Source organism: Pempheris klunzingeri, chromosome 14, assembly GCF_042242105.1.
Source record: "Pempheris klunzingeri isolate RE-2024b chromosome 14, fPemKlu1.hap1, whole genome shotgun sequence".
Classification (NCBI taxonomy): domain Eukaryota; kingdom Metazoa; phylum Chordata; class Actinopteri; order Acropomatiformes; family Pempheridae; genus Pempheris; species Pempheris klunzingeri.
The window spans coordinates 21,725,348-21,745,587 of NC_092025.1; the positions used below are offsets into that span (position 1 = coordinate 21,725,348).

The 20,240-nt window shown below is 42.4% G+C and overlaps 2 protein-coding genes across 2 annotated transcripts; both read right to left on the bottom strand.

Moving 5' to 3' along the window:
* Window positions 1–1,416: 1,416 nt before the first annotated feature.
* LOC139213200 (E3 ubiquitin-protein ligase CBL-like) lies at window positions 1,417–15,955 on the bottom strand. Its single transcript, XM_070843844.1, has 15 exons — window positions 15,480–15,955; window positions 12,907–13,154; window positions 11,293–11,439; window positions 10,881–11,037; window positions 9,529–9,650; window positions 9,190–9,327; window positions 8,077–8,164; window positions 7,656–7,787; window positions 6,470–6,676; window positions 6,200–6,313; window positions 5,108–5,400; window positions 4,478–4,645; window positions 3,220–3,326; window positions 2,275–2,460; window positions 1,417–1,843 (listed from the first exon to the last, which is right to left on the bottom strand). The coding sequence occupies exons 1-15, from the start codon at window positions 15,621–15,623 to the stop codon at window positions 1,479–1,481; spliced, it is 2,616 nt and encodes an 871-aa protein (XP_070699945.1). The 5' UTR covers window positions 15,624–15,955; the 3' UTR covers window positions 1,417–1,478.
* Window positions 15,956–17,360: 1,405 nt separating this feature from the next.
* alkbh4 (alkB homolog 4, lysine demthylase) lies at window positions 17,361–20,135 on the bottom strand. The gene is made up of 3 exons (XM_070843661.1): window positions 20,008–20,135; window positions 18,738–18,926; window positions 17,361–18,344 (listed from the first exon to the last, which is right to left on the bottom strand). Exons 1-3 carry the CDS (start codon window positions 20,122–20,124, stop codon window positions 17,823–17,825), a joined length of 828 nt encoding a protein of 275 aa, XP_070699762.1. The 5' UTR covers window positions 20,125–20,135; the 3' UTR covers window positions 17,361–17,822.
* Between the last annotated feature and the right edge of the window lie 105 nt (window positions 20,136–20,240).

Consider the following 20,240-nt stretch of genomic DNA (forward strand, 5'->3'; position numbering starts at 1 on the left):
TAATAAGCAAGAAAATCCAATTCATGGAATGCTTCTGAAAGACTGGTGAGTTAGCGCTCGTCCACAATGCTGCCAACATTACATCATCGCCCCTGTGTGTCCTTCAGCATCTGTTCTTTCATTACATTCAACCCTGGCTTATTACCGAGTACCTGAGTCCACACGACATCACACCGCCTTCAGCTTTTTGCTTTAGAGCTCAATGTAAATCCCCTCCATCGGATTCTTCAGTGAACCCACTGAAGCTGTTCTGGGTACAAATGTGATGCTGAGCTAAGCTCACAACATGAGAGAGGAAATCTAACAGCATGTTTTAATACCTTTCGCTTTTTTAGTAAGAAACTATAAGAAGCTTTTGAGTTAATAAACCAGCTTTCAGTGTCAGACCAACTGGAGTCACCTGGCAGCCAATCATGGAATTAAAAGACAAAATAAACTTCTGAAACTTTAGCCATTGTTAGTACTACACACAGCACAACATCTTATGAGAGTACTTAAACATTAAACTTGTAATTTCATTATAGAACCATCATTGAACCGGGAGCTGAGAGGAAATATGGAGTCATGTTCAACTTGTCGAATACCATCGAAGAAGAGTGAGCCACAGCGACGCGTGCGACATGAAGCCCTGCGATACTGCACTGCGACTGGACATTCACATTCATCAGCATGAGCACACACACCACAGAGATAATCACTAATTTCCGACCGAACTCGCGTCGCTACATATTCGTACGCCACAAATTGCCAAGAAGCCTGTAAAGCACCAAACTGAACGGCTGCCAGCAGCGGGACACCGAGGCAAAGAGACGACAATCCACAGGGTCCCTCTACTGATCAAAGTCACTGCAGCTTCAACACTTAGCTTAATGAGAGACGGTGCTCATACTGAGGGGGGAACACTGCCACAGCACGAGTGGACCTCAGCAAAGTACAGCAGGGTCAAAGCTTGGCTACAGAGAGCTCACATTACAGGCTTTGAACTCAACGTCTGTGCTGCGTTCAGGTCATATCGGACTTCTGCCTCTTCTGAGCTGCTCCTAAAACCAAACTGGACCAATGGATACTTCCATTGTAGGGAGCTTCGTGCTCCTTCTGGGCCAAAAACCTCAATCTTTCAGTGGCAATTACAAGTAAACAAGAGATTTTGAGGCTTCAGGCTCAACCACTTGGCATTGGCTTAATATATTTTCCTTCTAAAACCCCATTTGTAAAAGAAAGTAATACCTGTTGCACTTAGTTCATTGTTTGTTATAAATGACTTTGGATGCAAGTATTTAAATGAGTAAAACTTGGAGATGATGAACTCGTTTGTAAGCATCTTCTGATATGACATGAACGCAGCATTACTCCTCAGAATGAAACCTTTTGGCAAGTGCTTGTGGCCCTGCAGGAAAGTGCTTGGTAAATGCTATCCATGATAATGGCACAGAGTGGAGACGGGGACGAGACAGAGAGGATGGACGTGCCTGGAGCGACTATGTGGCGATGTGTGTCGCAGAAGGGATGGAGACAAACTCGCGCAGGATGTTCTTGGCCGTCTCCAGGTTGTTCTGGGCGATCATCAGGGCTTTCTGGATGTCCTGGATGGAGTAGCCTTGGGAGATCAGGCATTCAATCTCCCCATTTAGGGCCACACTCCCAGGGCCTGCAGCAGCAACAGCAGCAGCAGCAGCAGGAGGAGGAGGAGGAGGAGGGGAGGCGGAGGCAGAAGAGGGACCGGGGAGGTGTGGCAAAGGGGCAAGAAATTCACGGTTTACAGGTCGAGGCCGTCGGTCGGAGTTGGCTCGTCGTGGGAGAGGTTTTGGGGGGCGTTCAGGGTCGACACCAGCTGCAAACATACCTGGAACACAGGTAGGTAAACGATAGTCTGTCAAAGTGGAAAACATTGTGCTGGATTCAAGTACCTGTAGGAAAACAGAGGTTTTTGTCTTGAGTCTTATCCATGTCCTACTGACAAGTTACTTTTAACAGGGCTGCCCCCAACCAAATATTTTCCAAGTCAACTGGAGTTAATGGCACATTTATGATATTAATTTAATGTGTTGTTGGGACTTCTGAAGTAGTTGGCTATCAGCTCACACAGACTGTTATCATCAACATTGTGGACCTTGAGTTGAGATTTGTCAGCTAAAGAAATGTATCAAAGGCTTGTGAGACAGAAAACCCCCCCTTTGTAAAGTAATTTCACCACATTTGAATATGAGTGTTTCTTTTTAGTTCTACCAGATTTCTGAAAAAGAAAAATACATAGAAACATGTAGAAATACATACTAGGTTCTACTGCACCGTCCATGTTGAGAGTGCTGAAGGCTGCTGAGGGGCCGCTGATATCTGACAGGGTTCTTCTGGTGGGGGCGGGAGGGACCACCGGTCTGGGACAGTCGTACTCGTAAACATCCTGCTCACTGGTCTCCTCCTCCTTGTCCTGGGAACCCACTGCTGCATGTTGAGGGGGGTCTGAAAAACAAAACATCCCAGTGGTGACTACCTGTAGTGAACACACGCTCACAAACTGAGTGGGCAGAAGATGAATATATTAAATGAATATTGTGTTTCACATTACAGGTTCCTCTAACACCATTTCTCAAAAAGCTCACAGTATAACTCCAGTATTTTTAAACCTGGGCTCCATTTTTACACACAAAGTTTTGGAATTGGTCCAATAGGCTACAGTGGCTATAATATAATCCTTAAGTGCTTCCACTGTGGTTGTTTTTGTCTCTGACAAGCTTATATTGTTACTCTAAGTGTCTACAGAGATAAACCTGTAAGATCCTTTTTGTTTCACCAGAAACTGCTCTTATATCACCGTCTTTAAACCCACCAGACTCCATTGACAGAAACAGTCATTTAGCCTCACAGAACACAGGAGTGGCTGGTCTATCGCTGTCTCGATTGGTTGGTTGGTTTGATTGTATTATTGTGTGTTAAATAAATATTCTGTTGGATCTGAATCGACAATCCAACAGGGCATTTTTGCCATTATAACCCGTTCAGTCACTGCATGGCTGCTGGCTGAGGCGGCTCTACTGGACCAATTCCAAAACTTTCAGACTCAAAACAGGACCCAGGTTTAAATATACACAATACAGTGAATTTGTGTATTCAGGTCTTGTATGAGGGGCTCAGCACCTGGGGCACGCTGGAAGAATAATAAGAGTGAAACAGCCAAATATTCTCCTTCCTGTGATGGTGATAATTAGGTGTGAATGATACCTGGCTCAGAGGCCTGCGCCGCCTCAGAGGAACCAGCCTGAGCCTGGATATTACACATGGACTCGTAGACTTGGGGGTCCTCTGAGTCACTGTCAACCCCCTCGCTGCTGTGTTACAAAGACAGAGAGGAAACAACAATCACAGAGTTCTGTTATTTGTTATCAATGTGCAGCCTTTACACAAAATGTCTTATTTCAAATTAATCTGCAGAACTCCAATTATATTTGCAATAAATATTCACAACAATTTAATGTAAATGTAGCAAAAACTAACACACATCTATGAGAAATGATATTATGATAAAGGATATTTTTCCAGGGAAAACGGTACATGTTTGGTTTATTGATTCACCCCCTGGCCTGCATGCAGTATAATAAAATAGAAGAAAAACACATCAAGACTCTGCATCTTTTCAAATCTACCCCAAAAATGTCACTAATAACTGAGATATTAATGATACAGAATTTTAAGATGCATCAAATTTGCATGCACCCAGTACTGCCACTTCTTCTCACCATTTCTAGGTTCACACCTGACACACAGCTCCCTAGTTTGATCATTTCTGTTCACCCTCCCCTCGGTATGTGGATTCTAGTGTGTATTTACTGACTCTCATCATTTCATCACAACAATGAGCGGAGAAACGTTGCTGCCTTCTTGTCACATATTGCATTCATTTCATCTCCTTTGAATTATTCACCCAAGAGGACAGAGCAAATAAATGAAAGAGGCATGGACAAAGAAAACCAAGGCTCCAGAGCCCCCTAATGGAAAACAGAATAACTGCTCCACATATATTATTGCAGCATGAAGTTATGTATTACTTTATGTACAACACTGTCCAGTTATATCTACTGAGTAATCAGTATCATCTTTCACATCAGTTCCATCCATTGTGTATTGAACTGCTATTAATTCATGATGCTGAAACATCTTCTGGTCCTCATTTAGGTCTCTAATCTCATTTAATCTTTGGTCTCTTAATGGCCTTTAGTTTTCAGGGCCTGGATATCTTCATCTGTCCAACAAGCGCTCTCTTTCTGTTGCTGTGTGTGTTGTAATCATCCTTGTTGTGACATCCAAAAAAATCATTTTAAACACACTTTAGTTTGGGGATCTCATACTCCTTGCATTTCCCTGGCTGGAATAGACTTTTCTTAATTCAGAGTTAGCTTCCTGCAGTGGAACTTCCTTGAACCTTTTGGGCTAAAAGTGCCACCTGATAAATGTCAGGATTGTAAAAAGGCCCTGTGTTTACCTGATGTCGTTGTGGTGGTTTGCTGGGGCCGGCGGTGGGGGCACTAAGGAGCCAGTTATGACCCAGGGGGCACCAGAGGCTGGGAGGGACGTGGGACTCATGTATTCGTTCTCCTCGCAGTCAGACGGCAGCTTCTCTCCGCTCGACACCGCTGACGCTGGCAGAGATCTGACCAAACACAGACAACATAAAGCATGTCTCAACTGTTTCCATCTGTGGTTTCTACATGTGGGATTACAAAAGCATGCACACGTTTTGAGTGTAGTCGTTCATTATTGACCTTGGAAAAAGCTGAAAGCTATCGAGAATCCAAAACATTTCAGAGGGAAATCTTGTACTTTTTACTGCACCACATTCATTTGACCGTCAGTTATTATAGTTTCTTTTCAGACTAAGTTTACATAAAAATGAGATATAAGTTTATATGATAAGGTTTGGAGCCCAGGTGACTTTTCAGGTGCCTATAAGCTGCTTTCTGTTCCAAAGAATGAGTATCTCTTTATCTTGTAAAGGTGTCAAAGTATAAATCATGTTATGACAGCATGACTTGCATTGACTAATTTACAGTCACTTGTATTCTCTCAGTTCTTGCCTCATCATGTTGCACCTCAGAGCAGCAGAGCTCCGTACCTTGCAGCCAGGCAGTAGACGGCGTTTGTCGCTGCCTGAGGTTTGCTTCCCTCTCCACTGGGCCCGTTGCTCTGGGGGGTGGAGGACAGGGCTGACAGGGCCTTGGTTGCCGGACGTGGGACCATGTAGTTGGAAGCCCAGGCGTGCTGGTCTGGAGTGGAGGGCAGGGGTCTCCTCTGGAGACCTCTGGAGTCCTGGCCGCTCAGGGAGGGGCGCTCCGGAGGGGGAGGAGGGGGCAGCTCTCTCAGGGCTGGAGGCAGAGGTAGAGGCTTGTCTCTGTGAGTGGCTGCGATCTGGGGTGGAGGCAGGAGTGGACGGTGGTGTTAGTAATGATGTGGAGATGTGGAGAAACGTGCACACACATCCTTGGACTTCAGTACTCATGAGGACCACACGTTGACAGTAAATTAGAAGTTTGGTAAAGAGGGCAGGACCATTATCTCTCCATTACATGCACACTAATAATTACTGTGCATACCAACATTTAAGGCATCCAAATTGTTTGCAAGAACTTGATTTCTGTACACTGAAAAGAGTGTGTGATAGCCCAAAGATGAGTAGGAGATTGAGGGCATTGTGAACACAATTATGCTTTGTCTGATTAAAACTTTAATACAAGTAAGATTACCAGGTTGTAGTATTTACATGAAAGCTGTAAAAGCTTTCCCATTGCTCCAGTTATAAATAACTAAAACACTGAGGCCATAACTGAAGATAAACCTGTTCAACCAGAGGAGTCTGAACAGCCAGAACACGGCAACAAAACCACGTTAACAACCTCCAGTTAACAGCCTCCGCTTCAGGGTCACATTTTTTCTCTAACATGCTGATATTTACACCTTTAGACTTATTATTGCAGTAATCATTCCTCTCTCCCACACTACTGTGTAAAAATGCATTCCAAAGTTCAACTGAACACGAGGCTTCAGTGATCTCACTTAGTGAACTCAAGTGAGCATTTTCCAAAGTCTTCTTTAAAACCCTAGACAGTGTTGTGTTGGATCTACTAAAAAATACCTTTAGAAGACCTAACCCACAACCAGGGGGTCTCGAACACTGTTCCACTGAAGTGCATCACATGTATGTACTTACCTTGGCTGTGGCTCCCTGAGCCTGTGGGCTGTGGGAGTTTGTGGGTCTCTGCAGGAGGTCCAGTCGGGGGGGCACTGGGGGCAGCTGAGACACTGGAGATGGTGGGCGCTCTACCTGCACACATACATATGCATGTGCATTCAGAGATGTTGTATTGGCTAAAATTATCCCAAGTGGCTTCCTGAGACTAAATCTGATCAGTTCATCCAGTTGATGTTTGCACATTCGAGGGTTCCTGACATGTAAACCCTCTGTATGTGGTCCTCCTACCTTGGTGCAGGCCAGCCTGCTCATGACAAGGTGGTCCTCCAGGCGATCATCTTCGTCCTCGTCATTGCCTGCGGCTTCAGCCCTGCTGGACCCCTGGAATCCAGCAAAGGAAGCCCCGCTGGCCTTCGGGTGGAAAGGGTCCACTACGATGGGTTCTGTGCCTTTAATCTCACAGCGGCAGAACGGGCAGCCTTGGCCCTCCGACTCCTGATACACACACACACAGGAAGCAGAGTTTAAAATTAGAGGGAACAGAGTAAGGCCTTCAGATATGAGACACTTTAAGTAAAACTGCTCTGAATGGATGAATCAGGAAGTGTGAGTACTTTTTCTGTTCTGAAACTGGTGGCGAGTATATTAGGACCTTATAGATCTAATGCTATAGTTCCAGTAGGTGAAAGATAGATGGGTGTACTTAGTAGAGATGAACGGTATTTGAAGATCTGTCTTTGTGGGTTTTTTGTTTTGTGATGTGTATTTTATATATTGAGAAATCTAAAAATGTTTTTGAAATAAATTTGCACTGCTATAATAATCCTTTTCTGCCATCAGCTCTAACTGATCACCAGTGAAACTCAACATTAGAGGGTGAGACTTTGCTCTATGAGGAGCTGGAAGCCATTTATTGCGAAATGTTTGCGCAGGAAGTGTTGAGTTTCATTGGCAAAGAGGAAGCAATAAGAAAAAACAACGACTGAATTCAAACATCATCTCTGTACACATACTGTACTGCTGGATTTAGTACTATGGCAATGTACATTATACTGAACAAATACAAGTCCTGGAAGTTTGCTTCAACGTCAATGGTTAATTTAAATAAGAGCTCAGGTCAGAAAACAATGAAGCCTTCTTCTAAATTATAAAATAGAAGAAGAGGAAATTTGAATTCAAGATCTGTGAAATAAACCTGTTGCTAAACAAGGGCCTGGTTCTCTCGGCAGCTGAGTTCAATTGAGGGCATTATTAGAGAATTTATGGTAATCAAAAAAGGAAAACAGGCTGTATTTGGAGCCCAAATGTGATTTCAGATGTGACTGAAAATTAAAAATGTAGACTGAGTCCAACACATAACTTGATTAAAGTAAATGCAGTAAGCAAAAGACAGAAGGAGTTCCCTTCTGACTGCCCGGGTTTACAGAGCTAGAAAACAATGTGCTAAAACGTAACAGTGTGTCGGCTGCCTCACCTGCCAGGCAGTCAGACAGGAAGTGCACATCAGGTGTCTGCAGGGCTCGATTTTCACATCCTTGTCGTTCTCTGCACAGATCTTGCAGAGCTGGAAAGTGGAGCCCATTTCACAGTACAGCTCATACTGCTCCTGCAGGGATGACAGAGGAAGAGGAGACGCAGGTTTGCACCAACGATCACAGTTGTTCAACCTTTCATTCATTCATTCTTCTTCTTCTAATCAGCATCATATTCATAATTTCTATAAGTAACACTTTTGTCTACTATGCAGAAGCCCAACTGTCTACATAATGTAGCATAACACGGTGGCACTAATTTGTTTTATGCATCTTTTGCAGCATGACTACTGCACTTTGTAGTAAAAACAGCTTTCCTGAGGCACAAGAATGGGGCTGACTGGGATACAAAAGAGACCAAACCTGAGTAACTTTGATGTGGTCCTGTGGAGAAGGTTCACACAGCCCTGTGAGGTCTGGGTTCTGTGCACGGCCATCTGGGAACAGATAGCTAGAGAGCAGCCGCATACGTAAGCACACAAACACACACATACACACACACACAGATCAGTCTTAAAGTAGACACAAACCCAAAACAGCGAGTTAAAAGACCTTGAAACGCTCTGTAGCTGAGGGAAATGGAAAAGTTGGTTGTAATTCTCTGTGGGTTCATCACTACTACAAAACCCTTTCACATTGAACACTGTTGTTTCATTATTGTTCATTTTAAAGTACTAATTAGAGCAGCTTTAACATCAAGAACCCCCCTCAGCTGATGGGTGACATGTATTTAAACTGTAGTTTGTCCTCATTTCTGTGCAACATACGGATCAAAAACAAAGATTATGTTGCAGGAGGAGGATATTTTAGCTGTACTTTTTGTATCTAATCTGACTACAGCTGCTCTTCTCCACCAAGGAACAAGCCACAGCCGCTTTTTAGGGCCAAATGTCTTTAAAAACATCTTCAGTGGAGCTTTCCCTCCATGCTGCAACAGGATGCATGCTTTAATATACGAAAACAAGAAAAAAAAGTGTTGAAGCCCTACATAGTGACTTTTTCGTTGAAAATATTGTTTGTTAATTTTCAACAGTGATGTGTATGAGACTACAGCATGCACAAAAGAAGCTGCTGGTGTGATCTTTAGTCCAGTGAACAGCACACTAGAGTGAAACCGTAGAGCCACACAAATGATATAAACAATGTTGTAACCATTTCACATGACTTTTCTCAGATTTCAGAGCAGCGTTTAGCACAAACTTATTTGCTGTGTTAAGTGACAGAGCTTTAACAACCTCCAGTCTTAATACAGAAATCTAATTAACAAAATGCACTTACTAAATAAACTTACTGCTGGTTTAGTTTGAGTGTTCACGTTCAGTTTCTTTCCTCCACATTATTTACACAGCAAACAAGTCTGACTAAAAACAGCTGTTCTGGATGTCTAATGTTTTTTGGCACATGTTTAAACTACAACATAACGTTCCCTAAAATGTATACGCTGGAGCATTGATACTGTGTTGTAGTTGGACTCACAATCCCTCTCTGTATCCATCAATGAGGGCTTGGAAGAGTGGTTTGTTATGGGGGATGGTCTGCAGGATGTTCCCATCAGCTGTCACGTAGCCGATTGCCCACTGGCCCAGCCTGGTGCAGCTCAGCCTGAAGATGTAGCTGAGAGGGAGACAACAGTTGGAAATCTGACTTTTGACCCATCACTCTTAGATGTGGTGAAGGTCGTTTTATCATGAAGTGAGGAGTTTTTTTTCCTGTAGTTCCATATATTTCTGGCCCACATGGGATGATGATGATGATGATGCAGAAATGTTTCTTAAGAAACTCATCTTTGGTTTGTGTCATTCTTAAGTGTCTCACCTGCCAGGTTTGTGGATGAACCTGTGCAGTCGAGCCTTGACCTCATCGTAGGTTAGGAAGGCCATGTAACCAGGATGTGTGACCGCCAGACTGTTCCAGTTTCTCAAAAGAGACGACCACGGCTACACACACACACACACACACACACACACACACACACACACACACACACACAGACACACACAAACAAAATAGAGTTCATGATACAGATTTCAACCGTTTGAGGCTTTGTTCAGCTTTATTGCCCAAATTAGATTTTAGGATTACCAGGCAGTAGTGATACACAGGTCAGGCTTTTTTTTTAATACCAGCAAGCACCTGACCTGTTATGAGAGCCAATTCACATCGCCTGGCCTGCAAAAATATGCTTTTACCAACCATCTGAACCCACCTCGGCTTGCAAACTGATTTTATGTAGCACAATTATCAGGACTGAGAACTGAAACAAGGACAGTCAACACAGACAGAGAGAGACCGTGACTGAGAGGGTAACACAAGGTGGACTATTGCACGTAATGCTTCTGTAAGTGATTAATAACTTACTCTGAACCCTTCCTGCTTGGTTACTTTTTGACCCACCAGCCCGAACACGTAATATTTTCTATGGGTCGACCTGCGTGTGCGTCACTACCAGAAAGGAAAGTCTGCAGTAACAACCAGGTTTTATTTAACTGAACAGTGTTCATTTAACTTGATGGCAACCTTAGAAGGGCACCACGCAGGGTTTTTGACCATTAGTTGTGAAGAAGAAGACCACCAACAAAAACACCATAGATGTAAACAAAGCAGGTTTCAACAATTTCACATAAAAAAAAACAGCAATACAATTTCCATTAACAGTCATCAGCCACAGCTATAACCAAATAATTGTTTAAAGGCTCTAGTAAACCTGTGGGATCAGACCTGCAGGCAGCATTTGTTCCGGGTGAACCTCCAACATGCCTGAATCACCGCACATAAAGCTGGAGGTTCACAACACTGTTGCACAAACTTTGTATAATGGTGCTCGACTGAACAGATAATCAACTGGGGGCCAGATTTCCACGGCACAGCAGCCTTCAAACTTGAGGGAGTGTTGTCAGTTTCAGTTTCTGTGTGCAGTCTATTTTGTGCACTTCTGCATCTATATGGCACAGATTGAAATCTGGACTCATGGAAAAAGTGGCGAAACATGTCAGCTTTGCACTTCTATGTCCAAACAACGAGTGCTCTTTCTCAGACATCAGGATTGCAAATGTTTTTCCGCTCTAACAGCAAGTTTTGATTGACTGAAAGCCTCACGGACTTTTAATGCCCACATTTCTAAATGGATCTGTGGGTACCATGACATTAACCGTGACACAAGCCTTTACCTGGAAGAGCCTGGTGAAGATGTCAAACTCAAAGACGGAGATGTAGTCGTTGCAGGTGAGGTCAATCGTAGACTTGAGAGCCATGGCCTCCAAGCCTGAGCTGATGGGGTGAAACTCGTGGAGAGCTTGACGAAATGTCCTCCATGGCACTATGGTCCTACGGTACGTGGGAGGGAGGGGGGAGGGGGGAGGGTTTGCAGTGAACCAGTCATTCACCATAGTTTGAATACCAAGTTTGAACAACATTGTGCTCACAGGCTCAACACCTAAAGGTCAGACAGTGACTACCACAAAGAATCAATGCAAGTGGAAGGAAAAAGTAAAAACCTGCAAGACAAGTTCTAATCACGAAAGTACAGATACAAATGTGCAGACTTACACAGTTGCAAGTTAATTTTAATTAAAAACTCACTTGTCCCCAAATGCTCTTCTCCAAAATTCAGCAGCATCAGCTTTGGTGATCCTGAAGTTGTCGCCCTGAAATAAGCCATTGGGGAAGATGGCTTTTAGCTCCGCTAGCATGTGACTGAAGATCAGAGACAGCTTGGTAAGGTTTCGCCTAAGTAAGAGGAGAGGAAGAGAAAGAAATACAAGTTAGCAAAGAATATTTGCAGTCATACAATTCATATCACTGAAAAGAAAGATTTCAGGTGTTTAACAGACATGTCTGTATGTGCTTATATATTACTAAACAAGGCAAATGACACTTTGTATAGTACTTAGAATAAATATCTTCATTATTCTCTCAAGTTCCTGTTATTAGGCTACGCATGCTTAAATCTTTGAGGCAAAGAGTGTGATGTTGAAATTTTTCTAAAATCTAAATCAAGCTTCAGACTTCTTTCCTGTTTTTAATGTGTTGTATGTTTTTTTATGATTGAGTAATCGTTTAGCTGCAACTAGGCGTATCTTTTCTCAATCAGCAGAAAACAACTATCCTGTTAATCATTTTTTTTCCCCCAAGCAAAAGCTACCACACGTCTTATACTGTTGGACTTTTGTTTTACCACATAATCTAGCTAAAATAAACCCAGTTAACGGCACTTGGCACTTAAAAATGTTAATATAAACTGCACTATTATCAATTACTATTAACTGATAAACAGAGGAGACACGGTACAATAAGCCCAGGCTTCACAAAAACATGTTTTGTCACGATGACAGCTGTAGCCCCGAGGTCTGACTGTGAATGCAACTTTGATTTTTCAGTTAGCAGGACTTTACCTAGTAAAACTTGGGTGAATGATACATAACAACAAACTTTGACAATCCTTGTTGGTGCAGAGCATTATGGGGAAATGCTTGATAAAATCAGAGTGCGTCAGAGGAAGGAACTTTTGCTTAGTAATGGATTTCTGAGAAACAGAGGAAGCTGCAGCGATGCCGACAGTTTAATCATACATTTGTGTGATTCTGCTCAGTGCACATTGCTGGACCACTTTTTGCCACAAGTCACATAGCAAGTGTAGAAATGGAGCGTGGACTTGTAGTGTTTTTGTAAAGGAATCTCGAAAAAACATGACACATGATCAGTCTCTTTCTTAAGACACAGTGTTTACCTGACCTGTTTAAAGCCTGTACATGTACTGTAATTATGTCAGTAGGTCACTGCCAAACTAATGTGACCCCAAGAGAATAGCTGCTCAAAAACGAGGCCACTGACATGTTTCTAAATTCTGTTTTTCGTGGTATTGTGGAAATAACAACTTAAAACTTACTTTGTTTTTAGCTTGGAAAGAGTTCTTCCTTTTAAATACAACACACAAGATGTACAAAGGTGTTGTTGCTTTGCATTTAAATGAGACCACCTGATCTAAATATACTGAAATATAATGCTCATAAGACAGCAGCACTGCCATTTAGGCGGTTTTATACAATCATGAACTTCAGGGCTCATTTCACAGATATGGAGCCAAGTTAAACAACAACAGGTCTGATCTTTGTGACATCTGTCAGTCACCCAAAACGCTTCCAGTGCTTCATAACCTTTTCTCAGTGCTGCACCCTGCTACAACAGCACCTTTACCTTGGCTGGGAGTTCTCCTCATACATCCTCTCCTTGGCCTCCTTAAAAAGGCTCATGGTCTGCTTAGTCTTATTGGTCAAATTCTCCATGACCACGCGGAAGTACTCGTTCTCCCCGAGGATCTCCATTTTGCCCTCGTATCTGGACAGGATGGTGCGTAGGTGCTGGTAGGTATCTGGCAGCAGGTCCAGGATGTAGGGCGGGCTGTTCTTCAACGCCACCTTGGGGTTCTGGCACAAACGCACCACCTGGATAGAAAACACAAAGACTGGATTTAAGGATAGATTCACAATTTGTCATGTCCTCCCTCTTTGTGTCTGCGGAGACCAAAAAGAGTTCTCAGTACCTCATTTGTCAAAAACTACTTATAGTGATATTTAGGAAAGTTAAACTGAAAGAAAGCACAGAACTACTCAAATGTACATACATTGATCCACTATAGAGAAAACAGTGTTGGGACTACAAAAACACAGCTGTGATTGTGATTGAGCAGTGTTACAGGCAGCCAGGTTTTATTTGGGCCTGCCAAAAGCCAAACAACATACATATTGTCATTTTAACCAGCCAAAGGAATGGTCAGCGCCTAATCCTGATCATTAGGATCGGCTTGGTGGGGCTATTTTTAAACCTGGATCCAATTTTTTACATATTTTGGGTTCGAAATGACTGGTAAGTACCAAAACCTTTAGAACTGGTCCAGTAAATCTCCTCAGCTGGCAGCCGTGAAACAGGCTGCGAATGAGCTACCATGGCTGAATGTAATCCTTTGGAGAAACTATGCCAATCAAAGTACGTCTACTAAAAGTGCTTGCTTTTTCTACGGACAGACTCAGATTGTGTCTGACAACATTACAGAAAGGATCCCTACAGAATCAGACCTAGAAGATCCTTTTTGTTTAACCAGTAACTGCCGTTATATCACCGTCTTCAAAACCACCAGACTGCGTTGACAAGACCAGTAATTTTACTTTGCTGAACATAGGAGTTGCTGGTCTAGTTGCTTTGGCTTTGGTGTTTCAGTACTTGAGTTAAGATGCAAACCAATTGTTCACAGCGAGGTCACACAGTAACACAAACTAACTGATCCCTCGAAGCAGCAGACTTTAACTGTGCCTAGAAATGTTCATGGAAATTCTTCCACACAGATTACAAGCTTTCTTATGTGCAAATCTGGGTTTCTGTCCCCGTGATGACACTAGAAACAAAGTCAAAAGAACATCAGACAAATTACAGAACTGGTAGCTTTCATGGTTGCCATATTTAGCTACTGACAACACTGTTAGGCTGTTTGGCTTTTTTTTAGGGGGGGGGGGCATTTTTCTGTAAAAGCAGGAAGGATGAGGGTGGATGAGTTAATTACGACAGTGAATAGAAGCTAATAATAAATAAACCGTGAGAACAACAGACTGTGTGTGTTAATGTTTGCTTTTCTTAACAACCTCACACTTTCTAACAAATTTATTGTACACCTCAGGGACTGAGTTAGCCGATATGGTTGAAATATGAAGATGACGATAAACATATTCATGATGTCCATATGCAACAAACACATAAAGTTAAGTGACATTCAGCACAGCCGAATGTTCCACTCAGAAAGCTAAAATTTCTACTTTTTGATTACAATATATGATCACGGCACAATTTCACTGCAAGGCTACGGACACTAATTCTGTATAATCACCCAATGCTAAGTGGAAGCATATGACCCACATAAAAAAAGCTTTTAAAACCTCCAACTGGAAGAGAGATCAGTCAGTCAGTCAGTCAGTCAGTCAGTCAGTGCCATGTGACACGAAGACACATCACACTGTAGGTGTACATGAGGCAGCACACAACACTGCACAAGAATGCAAAAGGTACTTTGTTCTCCGTCTTCTCTTTCTTCCTCCACACACACACACACAGACACACACCAGTTCTCCAGAACTAATCTCTTGTGAGCTCTTGTCTCCTCATCTCTCTCTACTTTTCCTCTGTCCTGCCAAGCTCGGTTAAGATTATGCAAAAGATAAACTAGATCGACAGTCAGCAATGGAAATACAAAGCCAAGCCTGCTTACACACACACACACACACACACACACACACACACAGCTTGTTTGATCTTATACCAAACATAAGGTGCAGGCCATCTGAGGTGTTTCCACAAAGCTCAGGGCAAAATGATCAACACTGTGACCTAATTCACTATAAATCATCCCAATTAAATTCTGCATCAGAGACACTGTTGCTCTCCAATGTTGGGGGCTGCATTTCTTATTTTCTCCTGCAGATAATGAAGACAGCTCCACAACTTAGTGCTAAAATGAATTCCACAATACTTCTCTGTAGGACTAACATGTATGTGTGTGTTTAACCACTACAGCTAAAAGTTCAGGTGTAAGAAAGTCATGTCAAGACATTTTAGTGCCAACAGTGATGAAGAAGAAAGAGGGAAGTGGCAGTGAATAGTTTTCTGATGCAGAGCTGCTGACAAAACTGACAAAACTCAAGTTCACTTCTTTCTTCTTCTTCTTTTTTTTTTTTATGAACCATTTGTATGATTTTAACCCTTCAAAAGCACAGTGTCGCTACCTTGTCCATGAGTTTCCAGCATTTCTCCACCATTTTCTTATCGACCACTGCAGGTTGGTGAGGCTGGAGAGGCTGCTGGTGCGGCTGAAAGGCGTCCTTCATCAAGCCAATGAGACCGGCTCCTCTCCTCGGATTTCCGGCCATTAATTCGGTCGGCGACCGGGGGTTAGCCCCGGGGACTGAGGCTGACAACCAGGGATTACTCCTGACACGTTTTTCCGACCCAACACCCGCTGATTTTCGCGTCCAGCCTGTACGAAACAACGGCGCTAATTTGTCATGCAGAGGGTGTTGAAGAGCAGAACAAAAAAGGCTGTGTGTACACTGTACGCGACGAAGCTAACTAGCTAACAAGCTACATCTGAAAAGCTCTCTCCCTCTTTAAAATCCGTCGTCAAACAACGAGCTCAGGACAAAACCGTCATGTTGTCGTGTCAGCTGCCGCACAGCTAGCTCTCTCCTCAAGGCAAAGCGCCCTGAGATGTCAACCCGGCTCGCAATAATAAACTCTGGGTGTTAATAAGCCAAACAGAGCGATCAACAAACAGGTTGTGCAGCGACAGCCAACGACGAGCCAGCAGCCAGCCAGAGTAAACACGGATATCCGGCTGCGCCCTTCAAAATAAAAGTCGACAATCTTGCAGAACTGCCATGGAAAATGCACCAAAATAAGCGCTCAAATTGTGTGAGTGTGTGCATTTGAGCAATGTAAGTACGTTTACTCAAACTACACAAATTATACATCATATTATACTTCATTACATCCCAGAGGCAAATGTTGTACTTTATACTCCACTACATGTGTCTGACAGCTTTAATTACTTAGCAGATTTAGATTACCAATACAAAATGTAATCAATAAATAAATGATATTGTTATATTAATGAGGATTCACTCATCCCCTTGGTGAAATCACAATCAACCCAACAGTCTGTAATGTGATGTATGAAATATATATGAATAAATCAAAATCTGCTCCATCTTTACCAGCTGCAACATTAAAGCAACCAACACATGCTGCTATAATCACACCACTGTTACATTAACTTTACTATGTCTTTGTTTCTAAATGCTCTTCTATTGTATAGTTTCTACTTTTTACCCTATTCTTAACCTAGTTTTACTATAATTTCTGTTCATTTCTGTACTTATCTGTCCTCACTGCAATATGTATTTCTTAAGTCCAGGGACCTAGTAATTAAATTAATTTATATATTAACAAGATAGATTTACTGAGATAAAGATATTGAAATACCCCCAGTGAACTCCTCACTGTTTTTGAGCTCAAAAAAGAAAAAAGGCCTCTGTTACTTGGATTCAATTGCTTATTTAGTGAACCGCTAATAATACTTTTTGTATCTGCCTCCCCAACAAAGCATCATCCACCCCACTAGGAAAAGAAAGTTCTCGGGATAAGAAATGTTGAAACCATTTTTTTACCACTTGGTAAATTGGCGACTATAAACTGCCTGTAGGTGTGAATATAAAACGCAGAAGTGAAATATATGAAAAGTAATGGCAGCCTGGGAGGAAGGGAAAGTCACTGATAGATCTAAAACACCCTGACATGAACTGAAAAGCAGTCACTTGTAGTAAATGAGCTAATTCATAGAACAAATACACCAATATGATCCTTTAAAAGGTGTGTGTGACAGCATGTGAGACGCAGAAGCACAGCAGGGGGATGAAAACCTTCAGATCAATAAACACTTTAATCACTATGATCCTGAGCAGCTCCACCTTGGATCAGCTGGAGCCAGCAGGGCTCTGTGTGTCTTCACATTACAGCAGAAGCATGGATTCTCTGTCTGTCACACCCCACAGTATAAACAAATACACATTCGGTATAAAAGCAAGGCCAGACAATATGTGTAAGGCAATCTGTTTTTATTAAGACAGAGATAAAAAAAATATTTAAGTCTAAAGACAGCTGTTAATGGCTATCAACCGTTAATATCTAAATTTTTTTTTACCTTATATGTGATAGAAATTTGTTTTTGAATTTTGATTTATCAGGTCACCTCATTTTTTATTTTTGTGAGGACACAGGGCCTCTTGCACAAAACAAGTCATTAAAACCTCAATGCTTAGGATTTGAAAATGACAACAAGGCAGTCAGCAAAGCATCGCAATTTAAGTTACAATATGTGAAATTTTCAGGCAATTATCCATCCATCCATCATCTATACCAATTATCCTGAAGGGTTACTGGGGGGCTGGAGCCGAACCCAGCTGTCACTGGGCGAGAAGCAATTATCCAATCTTTCAAAATTATTCTGATGGCACAACTGCTAGAAAGCTCACTCAAAGTTGTGAATCACAAGTTAAGGCCGTCAGATCAGCTTATAGTGGAGTTCCTCTGAAGCTCAAAGCAATGTTCAACAGCTGAGCTCCCTGCTCTGCCTGCTGCCCCCCCGGCAGGAACTCTGCAGACAGCTCTCTGTAGGTGCTGCAAACTCTACGCTCGTGAACGTCCTCCCTTTGAATGGAGTGTTTCCATCTGTGCCGCGCCTCGCCATGTAACACGACTAAAGATCGGCGAGGGAGACGCACAGCTATGTGGACTTCCTCTGCTAGTCCCAGCTCTGGCACACCCTGTTCAAGGGACATGGTGAGCGTAGTGTCTGATAACATGTTGATGGTGACCAGCCGTTCTCCCCACAGCCAGGAGTCGTCCAGGTGAGGATCGATGGCGGAGCCTCGCTGAGGATGGTAGTCCAGGTTGCACTGCTCCACCGGCTGAAAGCCTGCCAGACTTGGCTCTTGCTTCATTCGGAGAACTAGATTTTGGCTCAAAGCCGGCAGTCCACTAAAGCCAGCTACACGCACTTTCCTTTTCTTGAAATTAACTTTTGGGCCAAAGTCCTGCAACAACATGAGAAAAAACATGTTTGTTTAATTTTTAATAAAAATCTAATCTAATCATTTCACATTAATCCCCCAAAGCATTAAGACATTTAGATGAAGTCCCTTCAGAGACCCATGACTGCTTTCCTGCTTTTCCTACACAACTTGCCAAAAATGTAGAAAATCTGGAGGGAAATAACAGATGGTGACACTGACAGCCACAGTTTAACATGTCTGAAGATCAGAGGAGGTAAATTATAGTAGAGTGCAGATAATGTCGCTCATAAAATTAATTCAACTATGTGACACAACGTAAAACAAAGCATGACCTTGGAAAACTAAATATGAAGTCAACTGCAGCATAATTTGGCCACGCTCATGCTGTGTGTGTGCGCTCATGACATTCAAAACCTGTTTCCTTCGCCCAGATTGGGACTCGTTCCACACATCCTGGTCCATCGTGCTTATCAGCTGTTTCTCCTCCTCTTCTGATATGAAGTTCTCCCACAGGAAGACTCCGGGAAAGGGGAAGGACGCAGCCTCTGCATCTTGGGGAACGGCAAGCCTCGTCTCAGGATCGTAGAGGAAATGATGCACAATCTTAACAGACAGAAGCCAAATTACAATTAACACAAGACATTCTTGGCATTGTCATTTTTGATGACGAGCCACAATTTGAAATTAATGCCTGTAAGGTGCCTGAAATGAGTAACTTCCAATCCAGTTGAGCAGAGAGGAGTGTTAAAAAAAACCTAAAAAAAGAAACACATGATCATCCCCATGTGGATCGCTCCAGCTGTGAGCACACACATGTACACTAGTGTTGGCTGTTGGTTAAAGGACGTGTGCATTTTGATCCATAACTCTGGATTTGTTGAGGCATTCGACGGCAACAAGAAGCTCAACACTCATCTGTTCGCTCAGATTAAAGAGCAGTGAGCTGATGATTTATGGACTGAAGCAAAACACATTAGTTATGAATATGGTGGTGAGAATTCTGCTGTATATAGTTTATCTAAAAAGCAAAGATCGTTGCGTGTCTTTATGTGTCAGTCTGGAGGAAGGAAAGTGGATTTGTTCAACGTGGTGTCTTAAAGACATAGAAAATAAATTTCATTTTGTTTTTTAATGGTCCTTTTTACTGGAAACTGAGCAATATTTTGTTTAGTAAGATTAAAACAGATATTGTTTTTGTACATATGGATGATGCAAACTAGATAGATCTGGTTGTTTACATACACAACATTTAGATTAGCCAGTTACTTGGAGAAACGTGTCATTTCAAATGTTATTTAAAAGTACATGTATTACCAGAAGATGTATATTTTATAATAGCACGTGGGATGAGCCAGAAGTGGTATGACACAGAAATAATGATAATAAAAAAACACAAACTAAAGAAAAACTACGTAACTAACTGGCTGTCTGACGTTATAACGAGACAAGCTGGTATTTAATGAATTATTGTATTTACTATGTCGTAATAACAAAAGGCACAACTGTAACGAAGTTGTTATTATTATCACTAAAAACTGAGAAAGTACACGTTTGTTCAGTTCTAACTTTTTGACAGGTGATTTACTCAAATGTCCCGTGAAGGCCTCCGTAGCTAGCAGCAGCTGCTTCTGTTTCCTGCTGATAAAAACAACATTAAATCCACTTTCCGGTCACACATCTTTACCTTTGGTGCATCAGCTCCTGACTGTGTTGTTCCCTTCACCTGTTCACACGTGAGACACCGCCTGATACCTTTACAAGCGCACGAGGGGACGCTTGTCCTGCTGTCAGGAGCCATCATACTGCACCTCAACCTCCACCTCTCTCTTCTTCTTCTTCTGCTTCTTCTGCTGCTGCTTCTTCTTCTGGTATTGTTGGTGACAAACCTGTTAAAACAGAAAAACATCGCCATCTATC